At 40.5% G+C, this 13,175-nt stretch overlaps 1 protein-coding gene across 2 annotated transcripts in view; it reads left to right on the plus strand.

Annotated features, from left to right (window-relative positions):
• The window catches only part of CBLB (Cbl proto-oncogene B), a 187,650-nt gene that overhangs the window by 137,659 nt on the left and 36,816 nt on the right, over positions 1-13,175 (plus strand). The window contains exons 11-12 of one of the 2 annotated variants that reach the window (XM_006029288.2): positions 7,633-7,818; positions 10,275-10,640. The exons of the other annotated variant lie outside the window; for it this stretch is intronic. Of the exons in view, the coding sequence (XP_006029350.1) occupies positions 7,633-7,818; positions 10,275-10,640 (552 nt within the window). The remainder of the gene's footprint in view (positions 1-7,632; positions 7,819-10,274; positions 10,641-13,175) is intronic. 2 annotated transcript variants of the gene reach the window in all.

Consider the following 13,175-nt stretch of genomic DNA (forward strand, 5'->3'; position numbering starts at 1 on the left):
AAACCCCAAAAAACAAAACTTCAGGATCCTCAAATATCTGTGATTTAGTTTAATAGAGCTTTGCTTAGCTTTCTGGAAATGTTGGTTCAGTCACGCAGATACTGTTGAGTCCCTTAGTAGTATACTGGGAATCCCCACAACTATACTGGAGCAGTCACTTTTCAGGCATGGGGGGAGGAAAAAAAATGCTTGGATCTTACTGGGATTTGAAAATAAGCCCCATCTATAGCACTTGGGTCAGAAAGAGGTGCAGTCAATAATAGCAGCATGTTTGTTGTCGTCTTTATCTGCTAGGGAAATCAACATCACAATTTGCTGATAATTGACAAATCTAACTAGAAAGCACAATTTTGATCTACTTCAAGCTCAAAAAGCACTCCGCACCACAATTGCAAATTAAGTCACAGCTGCCTTACTTTGGCAGCATTCATGCTGTCCTGATGAAGTACATATTTCTCTAAAGGAGTCTGTTCTTTTCCTTAATAGCATCTTTATTACAGAGGTGTATACTGCAGCAGGACTTCTTTGTGGTGTGTTGTGCCTGCCTGATGCCTTCATGAGCTTTTGTTTTTGTACTGGTTTGTCTACTAATTACTTGTTGTTTTATCTATTATTCTTTAACTAGTCTGATTACTCTTCCTGTTATTTGCAGTGACTAGTGAACACAGAAATATGCAGCAGCATATATAGTGTAAGCAGCATATAAATTCATTTAGGACCTTCACATTTTACTCCTAAGTAAACAAGGCATTTTTAAAAGGGCTAAGCTATCCTCCTACATCAGGGGCGGACAAAATACGGCCTGCGGGCCAGATCCGGCCTGCCAGGCAATTTCATCTAGCCCATGGGCACCTACCAATTAATTGTACCCCGACCTGTCCCATGCACCTTGCTCCCACCCTTGTGTGTGGAAGGCTCTCAGCCCAGCCACCATGCACAGCTTCCAGGCGGGACTGATGCTGCCACTGCTGTAACTGCCAAGGGACTTGTTCTGTTTTCCCAGCGGCTCCTCCTGCCGTCCCTGCTGTAGCACTCACTCCGGGCAGCAGGTAGGGAAGTGGTGGTAGTTGGGGATGGGGGGAAGAGCTACAGCTGTACAGGAGTGTGGGGTTGGGGCTGGCAGGTGTATGGAACCCAGGGCCCACACCTAGGCGGAGGCGGCAGGAGCACAGAGCTTGGGTGGGTGGGGTGTGTGTGTGTGTGTGTGGGGTGTGAAGGAGGGCGGGGGAGAGTCTAAGGACCCCTACACACTCTCTCTCCCCATGGCACACAGCCCCACTGGTGGTGGTGGCAGCAGCAGGTGGCGGACCCTCGGGGTGCTTATGGCCCTCACAGGTGCTGCCACCTGATGACGCATGACTCCAGCCAGTTCCAGGAGCTGCACGTGGTGGCAAGGAGGAGCTAGACCAGCGTGCCTCTGTCACAGGGGGGCTCCCTGTGACTCACGTGCATCTCCTGGTACTCGTGCACCACTGGGAGGCAGCCACGTGTGATGGGGCTGCAGGCAAGTCTCAGGGAGCCCTGCGCAGTAGAGGCAGGCCAGCCTGGCTCCATTCGTTGCTGCCATGTGCCACTCCTGGAACTGGCTGGAGCCATGCGCCATCAGGTGGCTGTGCCTGTGTGGGCCTGAGAACCCACAACCAGCTGCTGCTGGCAGTGGTCGGGGCTCGGCACCGGGGGAGGCTCCCCACACCCCTCCCCACCCTCCCTCCCTCATACCCCATGTGCCTACACCGTGCCCCTACAACCTCCCAGATATACATACACCCCACAACATACTCTACAGCCACGCACACCCACACAAAAATATACCCCCCCACATAAGACTTTTGAGCTATTATGCAATCACCCCTATATACACTACACAAACGCAAGTAAATCAGGACAAAAACATTTTTTGAAATAAAATTAAACTGTTATAGTAGATGTTTGACTTAATTGTATGATTTCTTTTTTTTTCTGGTTCCAAGATGGCAACCCCATCCCATGTGTACTTCTGGTGGCAGAGGTCAGGGATCAGGCACGGGACTTCTGGTCCCAAGATGGCTACTGTGGGGGGCACCTGTCAAGGGGTGGGGCTACCATTGAGGCCCTCAACTACTCCCCAAAACACATTAAGTGATCCTTCAGCCAAAATAATTTCTCACCCCTGTCCTAGGTCATCCATTCTCTCATAATATGATAGAGGTCATAACCAAAATTGTGGATCTAAATACTGCAAAAGTATATAGATAGTTGCATATGGATATACAAGTTGTTTCGCACCTAACTGAAACGTGATGGTCTCTGTGGTGGAATGACACTGTTAAACATCAAAGAGCATCATAGGAGGACAGGGAGAGAACACTTTGAATGTAATGGTGAAATTTGGCTACATGTACCATGGACCTCCTTTTTAAAGACTCCTCCAAAAACACATTCTTCTTTTCCTTAGCACCATGCTGCAACATTTGATTTAGTGCTGCCTTGTCGAGTAGTGTAACCACTTTTGCAACATCTGGATTTTCCTTGTAGGTCACTGCCCAACTATTGGTCAACCCCTGCTCCATTCAGTTTCAGGTTTGTTCAGATTATAGGCATGTGGTGAGTGTCAACAGTAACAGTTTCAGATAGGTTGCGTAATTATTTGGCTGTTTCCAACCAGGAAACAGAAGTCAAAATTGAGGGGCTTTAGCAAATTTAATGGAACAAAGAAAAAACTTCAATTATATGAGGTACCAGCAGTGGCATATGGAGGTGGAAGCAGTTATATGCTGGAACAGGCGAATAACCTTATGGGTTGAAAGGCAACCAGATGGAAAAAACATCTTGAATTCTGAAGATAGTTAAGTGTTAGGCTGATGAGTCAAGAAAAAGAGTGAGAAATAAAAAATGAAATGTTTTTAAAAAAAATTAGACACACCAGAACAAATCTGTGCCATAATGGCACACCATTTTAAGGTGGTGCATGAAGAAAACAAGTCTGTACTTATCAAAAATAATTTGCTGTACTCAAGAGATTTGCTGTGCACATGCCAAATCTGTCTAGGCATTTTTAATATTGCTCATCACCTGGAGATCACTGTATTTTTGCTCAGGAAAAAAAGTAAAACCTTATTCATCTGAAGTAATTTAAACATATATGCTCTGTATGCATGCTCTGTACGCAGCTCTGAAAACTAGCTGTACAAATGGTCTGTATTTCCCTTTCTCTCCCCCCCACTTCCTCCTTCATACCTAAATCAAATGTGCTTGATGTACAGGGTTTTATTCCTGTCCATCTCCTCCACCCAAACTCTCTCCCCCACACTACTGGAAACTGAGATCTGAGAATAAAGCTGAGCTGTTATTTCTTTGTCACGTACCATCACACCAAATTGGGTGGTTAATGATGCTTATATGGTTATCTTCAAACTGGATTTATACAAGTTTAACTGTTGGAAACTTAAACAGAATTGTTTACTGCAGCTAACTAGAAAAATGGGCTGCCGTTCACTCCTACTGATCTGTGGTGGCTTGCACAGGGGTTGGGAAGCTTCATCTTAACTGATCTGGGGTCTGAATAACCGGATTTGTGAAGCTTTATCTTAACTGATCTGGGGTCTGAATAACCGGATGTGACTTCCCTTTATAAAACCTGCCGCAAAGCCAGAATCTGTGAATCTGTCCATTATTGCTTGATGAGCCCCTTTTCACCTTTATAGTTCATGTGAGCATGAATGCATTTAAGCAATGTGTGCATAAGCCTTTTTTTCCCTTAAAATTTCTCTCTAATGATTTTCCTGATGCAGCTTTTCTAGTGGTGGCAGAATTCTAATATTGTCTGGCTCTGGGCTCTTTATCAGTTATGTTGTCTAACACTTGCCCAGAGGGGTTAAAATATCCTCAGTTTCCTATGTGGACAAACAAAGCAGCTAAACAATGGACAGTGGCCCAGTACTGGTTCAAAGAGTCACAGATGCGTATCCTGTTTCAGACCTGCCAATCAGTGACAGATCTAGCCCTGGATGAATTGGGGCTAAATCCATGCCAGTTTCAAATATATTTGTATAGGATATGCCTGTCACATGGTTTAACTGCTAAGTCCTTCAAGTGATATCCCACTGTGTCCTGTGCCAGCAGCTCTCATCACTTCACTGACCTCAGCTGTTCTGGGGTCTGAATAACTAGATATAAATTCCCTTTATAAAACCTGCTGCAAAGGCAGAGTCTGTCTATTGTTGCTTGATTGCTTGAAGGATCAAGGCCTTCTCTTGGAACCCTGCTTTACATTTTATCTCCTCTGCTTCGCTACTACTCCACTGCGCCTTCATGAAGAAGTCTGCCATGGTCCGCTATTCTAGCTGTCAGAGCTACAGTGAGGCAAGTAATTACCTTCCTAAGGCTTTTCCCTCCTGGGTAGAAAATGGGAAGGTATAGCACAGGTCCTTAGATAAAGTCTTCCAATCAGTGTGTCCAAGACATAATGTACTACTGCTGCTGCTGCCCCTGGTTTCAGAGTCAGGGGGGAAAGTCTAGAACAGCAGATGCAGCTACAATGCGCAGGCTGACGAACCGGTATCATTTTACCTAAGGCATGGAAAGACAAAACTGGCTATACCAAGTGAAAAAGAGGGAGACTTTCTTTGCTTCAGGTGAATCCACTTCACCATTTACCATGAGTTACAGAAGATAAGTGGTAAATTGTGGTTTAATTTATCTATTTCCTTCAGGGGGTACATCATTAACTTTGCTTACAATGGGATAGGAGGGGATAGAAAGAACAGTTATAACAGACTAGCAGAGGTAATTTCACTAGCAGTAAATTCTTCTTCCCTTAAAGTAGTGTAATTGTTTTTGCCTCTAGACATCTTTCAGAATAGAACCACACAGGAGGAAGAGATAACAGTATTGGATATACTTAGAGATACTGAGTGCAGGCAGTTGCTCATGCAGCTATGGCCTCAGAATGCATTTGAATGTAATATAATGTTTGGGGGCTAGTTTGGCAGTCCAGGCTCATAGGAAATGGGGTCATTAGTATGATGGTGCAATATTATGAATGCCTGTAATTCAGAATACATTTTCTCACCCAGCACTCTGTTTATTATATGTTAAGTATCTTTATATCTTCTGGCTAAATAGTCTTCTTCATTATTACCTACATCTTTATTGTGCATCTTTTTCATGTTTCTTCTGGGATGATTCACTGTGTCTTGAAAGACTGTGCATTATAAAGCACTATGTAACATAAGGACTTACTAAAGCACTGACATTTTAATTGTAAACAGTTGCATTTTATTGGAGGTGCAGACCTGCTCATTTGTTATTATTTTTGAATGGTTTCTGAAAATAAATTAATTTCCTGTACAATTCTGAAGCCGGTGTGTTGAATATATTTAAATTACACGGCTGTTTGATTTTAAACATGCTGAAGGTGCTTCTGAATTTTAAAAATCAGTGCTGCTAAATTATACAATGAAAATTTAACTGTTAAGTGCTTTCTGTTAGGACTGATTGATTTGTGGTAGGGGGTATAAGTACAGCTATTCAGGCACCATCTCTTAGACATACCCTAAACTAGTAACTCATGGAGGGAAGGCAGTGATGCAGAGATATCTGAGCCAACTGTGATGGAGACATTTTTGCATGACCCCCACACCTGGAGAAATTAACCTAAATACAGCACCGTGCAAGTGCGGCTGTACTGTCACTTGTTTGGGAGCTAGTTTGGGGATTTGTATGGTACTGCCTTACACTTTGCGGGCATACCATTAATTCCTTATATGGCCCTTACTTCTATAGTATCTGAGAGCATCAACATATCCTCACACCACTTTTGTAAATGTAGTGTAGGATTATCCCCATTTCACTAATGACATGAAACAGGTATATGTAATGACTTAACCAGGATGATATACATCTTTGGCTGAGGATGGGAAGCAACCTAGTTCTCTCAAATCCTGAGTCTTACTTAACTGTCCTTCTTTTTGTGTGCACTGCAGTATGCTTTTTATCTTGTTACTGAATCCTGTTTTGTGGTCTACCGTTCTTGCTGGAAATGTACTTACCTCTCTCTTCCCCCATCTTATTGTTCACAATAAAATATTAAAATGTAAAGGTTAGAACATGGAATTAGGAGTCGGGAGACCTGGGGTTCTTTTTCTGGATCTTTCATTGAGCAGTCACTTAACCTTTGTCATATACCTTCCATCTATTTAGTTAGGGCAGTATTAATTTACCTTTCATCCTTCTTCACTGGAGGTGCAGAGAGTTTTTTGATGTTTAAGTACTTTCAGTGTTGGCAACTGCAGGGTTTAACATCTTGGTATTAGGAAAATGAATATGTTATATTTAGGCCCGTGAGTCACAAAGGCATTTAAACACTTGTGTAGCAGTTGCTCGCTGTGGTCAGTTAGGTCTAAGCATGTGCTCAGGCATTTTCCTGTTTGTTACTTGTGGCCTAAGTGTAGTGATCCAAGTCTCTGATGTTAAGTGACCTGTTGAGTTTGTCTAGTTCTGTCATCATTACAGGAAGTACAAGACTATTTTCTTTTTCAAAACTTCTTAGAAAAAAAATAGCTTTGCAGCTAACTGATTTACCCTAGCAATGAGCGTTTCATTTTTGCCAGTCGTGTTGTCTTTAAGCCTTCATTTTGGAATTATGGGGACATTGTGTATATTGCTAAGGCAAAGCATGTGATAGGTTATTAGGTTCAACCCAGATAAACTTGCTCATTCAAATATGAGGCATAGGTGGCTATGTATAGACACAGCTGAACAGTGCTTGTTAGCACTGGAATTTCAGGAGCAAGTTGCAAAAACTCTCTTGACAATTCAGAGACCAAGATATAATCCTTGAAACAAAATTTAGCCTCATGTGAAGAGGAACTTTTTCACATTTTTAGCATTTAAAGTGATATTTTAAAATGATCTTTATTTAATGTGAATATAGTTTTTTTTAAAGGACAGGCCCAGTAAAAACTCAGTGTAACATTTGTCTCTTGTGCCTGTTGGACAAAAAATGTAATGTTGGTTCAAATTATAAATCAAATTTAGTCAAGAAGAGTAGTCCATAAATCAAATAACAAACAAAGAAGAATTGTTCTGGTGCATTCTTGAAGATGTTATTTTTGTTCTTTCAGTGATCAATGGAACTTATTTAGTTACACCTCTAAGTATAATTTAATAATGCTTTAGGACATGGCATGATTAATGACTGACATGTTGGATAGCTTTTAAAAAATGGTATGTGGAATTATGAAATGCTGCTACTAAATAAAAGGTTGCCAAGAAGAAAACAAAAATGCTGTAGAGGAGTATGCATCACCTTACAGTGTATTATTTTTTGCACCACAGTAAAACATACCAGTATTTTCATTTTGTCATCTTGATTTTTAAATCTTTTAACGGACTGTTAACCATCATCACAAATTAACCTGGTTCTGAATCCAAGGTGGAGGAAGTGACATTGCTGCAGTTCTTTAAATAATACTGCCCTTTAACTGCAAAACAAGTATTCTCACCATCCGTTAATCAGGGGAGGTAGGGTGAGCACTTTGGCAGATGGCTAAGGGCAAGCACCTGACAAATATCAAATGTCTTAATCAGGAGATGAAAGCTGTAGACTTAATGGATCAAGTAAACATTAATAATCACTCTCTTGTTTTGAAGTGCAATGAGAGACAGAATTCACCTGTGACCTCCCCAGGATCCTCTCCACTTGCACAGAGGAGAAAACCCCTTCCAGACCCTCTACAGATCCCTCATCTTAGTCTCCCACCAGTGCCTCCCCGTTTGGATCTCATTCAGAAAGGAGTAGTACGGTCCCCTTGTGCCAGCCCCACTGGTTCACCAAAGGTAAATTCTGCTAAACTAGATTTCTTTCGTACTGAATTTTTTTAATGATCCTTGCTTGCTTGCTTGCTTGCTTGCTTGCTTGCTTGCTTGCTTTTAGAATATTTGACACTTACGGAATTTTTTGTGATTGTTTGTTATGAGGTGTGGAACAGTTAGGTACCACCATAACATCCCCTGTGTAGACACAGTATCCCCATATAGTTTAAATATACTCCAATTTAGTGGACAGGGACCTGATTGTTCCTTTATGTCAATAGGAAGACTAATCGCCCTCAGTAGGCTTTAAATTAAGCCTCCAGACTGCCCCTTTATATGACACTTCGTAGAATGGGCTGATGCTAAACACACCTGACTATGTTACTTTAATGGCGATGTCACAAGTGATTAGCCCTATGCCTAAGTGTGACTGTTAAAGCTGTAGAGTTGACATCATTCTGAAGGACCAAGTCTCTCTAGTAACACTTGATTTGGAAAAAATAAATAGCAGTAAAAGGTACTCTTGAACATGGATTTAAAAGGTTATCTGAATTAAAATGTGTGCTATTCTCAAATGGTAATTTATACTCATTTTCACAGCATCCTGGCAAGAAACACTTACGCAAATATCCTGCTATCAAAAGCTTAAGAGGTGATACATTAGGACCTAGCCTTCACAGCGATGTAGAAGAGAAAACTGTGATGCTCTATACATAATCATTGTATGCAGTACCTTTTGAATAAAGGAAGGAAAAAAGAAAAAAACCCTCAGTTATGGTTTTTAATTATGTAAAAGTTCAAAAGAAAACAAATACAAAACATCTTATTTAAACATCCTGTATTTTCCCTTCTGAGATGACCATTTTGTTGTCAGTGGTACACAAATAAGTATGAATTAGTTTACCTTTTGGAAGCATGCTAGTGTGCATACATGAATTGTTAGTGTGTATGCCTGCCAGTAATTTTGTTGTATCAACATTTTGCCTGTATACTTGACATTCAGCTTTGTTTTTAAATTAATTTTAATTCTGGGGACATATTACTTGGCCTGAACAATTGATGTACAGAACAATATTTCCTCATACCTATCATTTTTGATTAACTGTCATTTAATTTAAAGCAGAGCCGAGGAGGTCATGGTCTTATAGCTAGCTTCCGTTCTGTCACTAACACAAGCTCTGTAGTACAAAGGAAAGACATACTATTCCCCTTCTGTCTGTCGTCCCCCCTCAACATTGTCCTCCAGTTTTACAAATGGCAAACCAAAAAAATTGCCACTACTTAATCAAAATACCACAAAGCTTGTTACCATGTGACTTGCTGGTAAAGGTAGTAATGTTGGAAAAGAAAAAAAGAAAGCATTTCCCTTGAAAGAAGACTAACATATCAAAAAAGTTTGAAATACTCCACAAAAACCAGGCACTTATACAAATACCCTTTCCTAGTCAGAAACTAAATTTTTCCATTGCATATTGGTTTTGATGATGAAGTGTTGACCAGCAATACCTTCTTGCCTTTTGAAAAATGTCATGACTAGCATTTTTTATTAACTACAAGTTAGATTTAGCTTTTCACATTCTTATAGAATAGCGACCTTTTCATATGGGGTCTGTCCATGGGTGCAACCCTGCATGCTGGATCAGCCCTATGTTCTGGATTCATCCATGGATGGGAGCCTGTGCTCTGGCCTGGCTCTCCGCGCTGGTACAGTCTGACATATAGTTCCATGTCATCTGGCCTGTGGGACTCCCTGCGGGTTTGGAAATTTAGTGCTGGGGGAGCAGTGGCTGTGTTTAATTGTAGTGGTTTTGGCCTCTGCTGCCATCGCTCACCTGCTGCCCAAATCCCAGATTTGTGGGGAGCCCTGAGGGCCAGATGATGTAGCTCCACAGGCTGGGTCCAATCCTCAGGCTGGACATTGAGCACTGCTGTCCTTAAAACAAAACAACACAAAATGAAACCTATTTCCCTCTGCCCTTTGTTCCCTAATCATTGCTGTTCCATCCTCTTTTACCCCCAGCCATCCACTCTCTCCCTTATTTCACTTTGTCATGTCATTTTTCTAATTGCCTCTTTCTGCAGTAGACATCTTAAGTGCCTAAACATGCCCCAGAATTAAAACTACAAAAAACTTCAAGGGAGGTATTACAGAAAGTGGATCAAAAATTTTTGGGAAGATTCATCATCCAGCACAAAATCAAAAAAGCCTCCCTCTTTTTACTTATTTTTCCACCATCAGTTTTCCACCATCAGTAATAGCTGTAGGGGCATGGTTTCTAAAGGGGAAAAAAATGTAGCCAAGAATCTGCTAGCTGGCAAAGAGAGTGGATTTAGTCTTGGCCTAATCTGATGACACCTTAATCTCATAACCTTGGCAACTGCTTCCTTAGCCTTTGCCTGAGGTTTTCTGAAGATGATCAGTACACTCGTATGAAGTGGCTGTGCATGAACTTAATTTATTGGCTTCTGATTCTGTTTAGTCTTCTCCATGTATGGTGAGGAAACAGGATAAACCTCTTCCGGCACCCCCGCCTCCCCTGCGAGATCCTCCACCTCCTCCACCTGAAAGACCCCCTCCACTTCCACCAGACAACAGGATAAGTAGACACTTCCATCATCCTGAAAGCGTGCCTTCCAGAGACCAGCCTATGCCCCTTGAAGGGTGGTGTCCCAGAGACGTATTTGGGACAAATCAGTTAGGTGGTTGTCGAATGGTATGTGACAGTTCCCCAAAACCAGGACTCATTGCAAGTTCAAACATAAATGGAAGGCACAGTCGCATGAGTTCTGACCCTGGATTTCTGAGAAAACACAGACGCCATGATCTGCCTGTTGAAGGAGCCAAGGTAAGAGATGCTTGGCATATGATGTGAACCCAGTTTTATCAGCTGATCCCATATTGACTCTCTTGTTGGTTAAAGTTTTAGTTCATTGGTGGTGTTTTGTTTCATTCTGTGGTTCTTGTTGATACTTAATACTAGAAGGGCTGTAAATGATTAAAGCATCATTAAACTCTGTAATTTAAAGTAGCAGTTGATGAGGTTCTAAGTTTACAATTTAGTTTTAACGTGAAGCCATCACAAAAATGGCTGAGCAGGATGAATAATGTTGATTTGCTAAATGGAGCTGGTAAATGATCCTTATGGATGTTGCCATTTATAACTTTTGTTGTACATTACTTGGGGCCATCTGTATGGATAATGGCTGCTCCAGTCTTCCTTATGTTAAATGAGATGGAGCTTTGGAACTGTAGAATGTTATAACATATATAAAATGTGTATATAATAAATAAACCCAGCTCACAATTTCACATATGAGCAAGTGGACAAAACTTCAATTTCAGGACCTCTAGACCTTGCCTGCTTGGAAGGAATTTTACTGTAATAACAACATATGCTTTTCAAGTGCTTTAGCCAACGGAAGGCAAACAAGGTTCTTTGGATAGATGTGATAACTTTTATTAGACAAAGTAAATAGTTGGCAAAATTGTTCTCTGCAAACTTTTGGGTGCAAACACCCTTCTTCAGGCAAAAGGAGAGTCTTACCCAAGAGAATGAGTGCAAGTATGCCCAATACATCCAAAACTGCAGACTGCTGTAGCTGGGGATTTGGGGGTTTTTTGGTTTTTTCTTTTAGTACCACAGAACCTCTTACTTGGAGCTTTGAAGTTGATTAGTGAGACAAAGCCAAGTTATAGTTGACAGTCGTATGTTTTTGAAATCACTGCAGAAAGTACACAAAGCGGTGATAACCTACTGAGATTCCCCTCTGACATCTTAATGAAATCTTAACAGGAAGCAATATCCAACATAGTTTTTAAGTTACAGAATGGGCTTCGATTTCAACTACCTGTCGTCTTTTATGTAGCTTGTAAAAAAAAATAAAATAAATAAATAAATAAATAAATAAAAAAATAATGATCCATACTTACTGTATCATTTGCAAGCATTCCAGAAAATAGTAATGAGAACAGGCTCATCCAAATGCCAGTAGTTAGTATCTGAGGGAGAAGGTCAGATACAAGCTGTCTTGTAGAGTAAGCGTCTCATACAAAGATTTCTGCTGTCCGCCTATGTTAGAATTGCTTTTTTTCCTTGATTCTCTTGCGTTGATACTATTGTGGAATTCATCTTCTCTGGTGGTTAGATGTGGAATTTTTTGCAGGTGTTTCAAAATAACAGCATTTATCTTCCCTGTGGGCTGAATTTTTTCTTTAGATGCTTGTCTGCAATTCCTGTTCATGTCTGTGGCAGACATGCATGCACATCTGAAGGCAGTTTGGCCAGTGGCAAAGCTGTTTTATGTAACGTGTTTCCAGTGAATATAGAATACCAGACAGCCTTAGGGACTTAACCTGTTGACTCACAGTACCTTGATATCTGTGGCAAATATATAGCAGCTCTGTTGTCAAAATCAATGTATATCACTGTCACAAAACTTGCAGGAAGCCCAAGGTGACAGGCTGTTGGAGTATCCGTTCTATTGTTTTGGAGGTTTTTTCTCTGTTACAGGTTACAGCTTTTAGAAATGCACAGTGGAATACTGCAGGAGAAAGAGTACATTAAGCATCTTCTTGCTTCCTTGCAGATTATAATGTGATTTTGAGACCCAGACCTCTACTTCTGCATGTAGAAAATTGCATGGGTGCTTGTATGTACCTGTGCTACTGGGTTTTACAAGTGCAGTTTAAAATAATGGTGCATGTATAAGTGTTAGCATTTTAAAAATATGCTGTTGCAGGCTTTCTGACCCCTTCAGTGTAGGTCCTGCCAAAATCCTGTGTAAATTATTACAGTGCTTGAGTAATTAACTGAAAAGATTAAGGAATTACTTTCAAAATTAAGATGGTGCTAGAGTACTTTAGAGGAATAAAAGGAACTAGGATAATATTTCAGTAATTACTGGAGATCAACCTTAATACCATAAAAAATGAGAACTTCTTGGGTGCTTAAAATTATTCATCTGAGACTTTTTTCAAGACTTTTAATCAGTCTTTTTTTTTTCCACTTTTTAGGTTGATGGAGATTTATTATATTTTTAATTAGGAAAATAATATTTTTTCTGAATATTTGGTTTTCATTCTCTCATTTGCATTGTCATACCTAAAGTTCAGCATCAAGGTAACAAACATGCCCTTTTTCAGACTGGGCTATGCCACTAATACTTCTGCCAGCAGACTATACATTCAATACAACTTGAGGATTTTTAATACCCATAAAGATTTAATAATTTCTTGCCTAAGGGTTGTTTCTTTGTATTTTAAAGCTGTAGAATTTCCTCTTTAGAATTTTCAGCTTCCTTTATTTATAAAAAGATACACAAGTTGAAAATCCTGTGAATGACTCAAGGTTTCATAGCCAAAATAACAGCTGCTTTAGACT

The sequence above is a fragment of the Alligator sinensis genome, unplaced genomic scaffold (assembly GCF_000455745.1).
Source record: "Alligator sinensis unplaced genomic scaffold, ASM45574v1 scaffold924_1, whole genome shotgun sequence".
NCBI lineage: Eukaryota > Metazoa > Chordata > Crocodylia > Alligatoridae > Alligator > Alligator sinensis.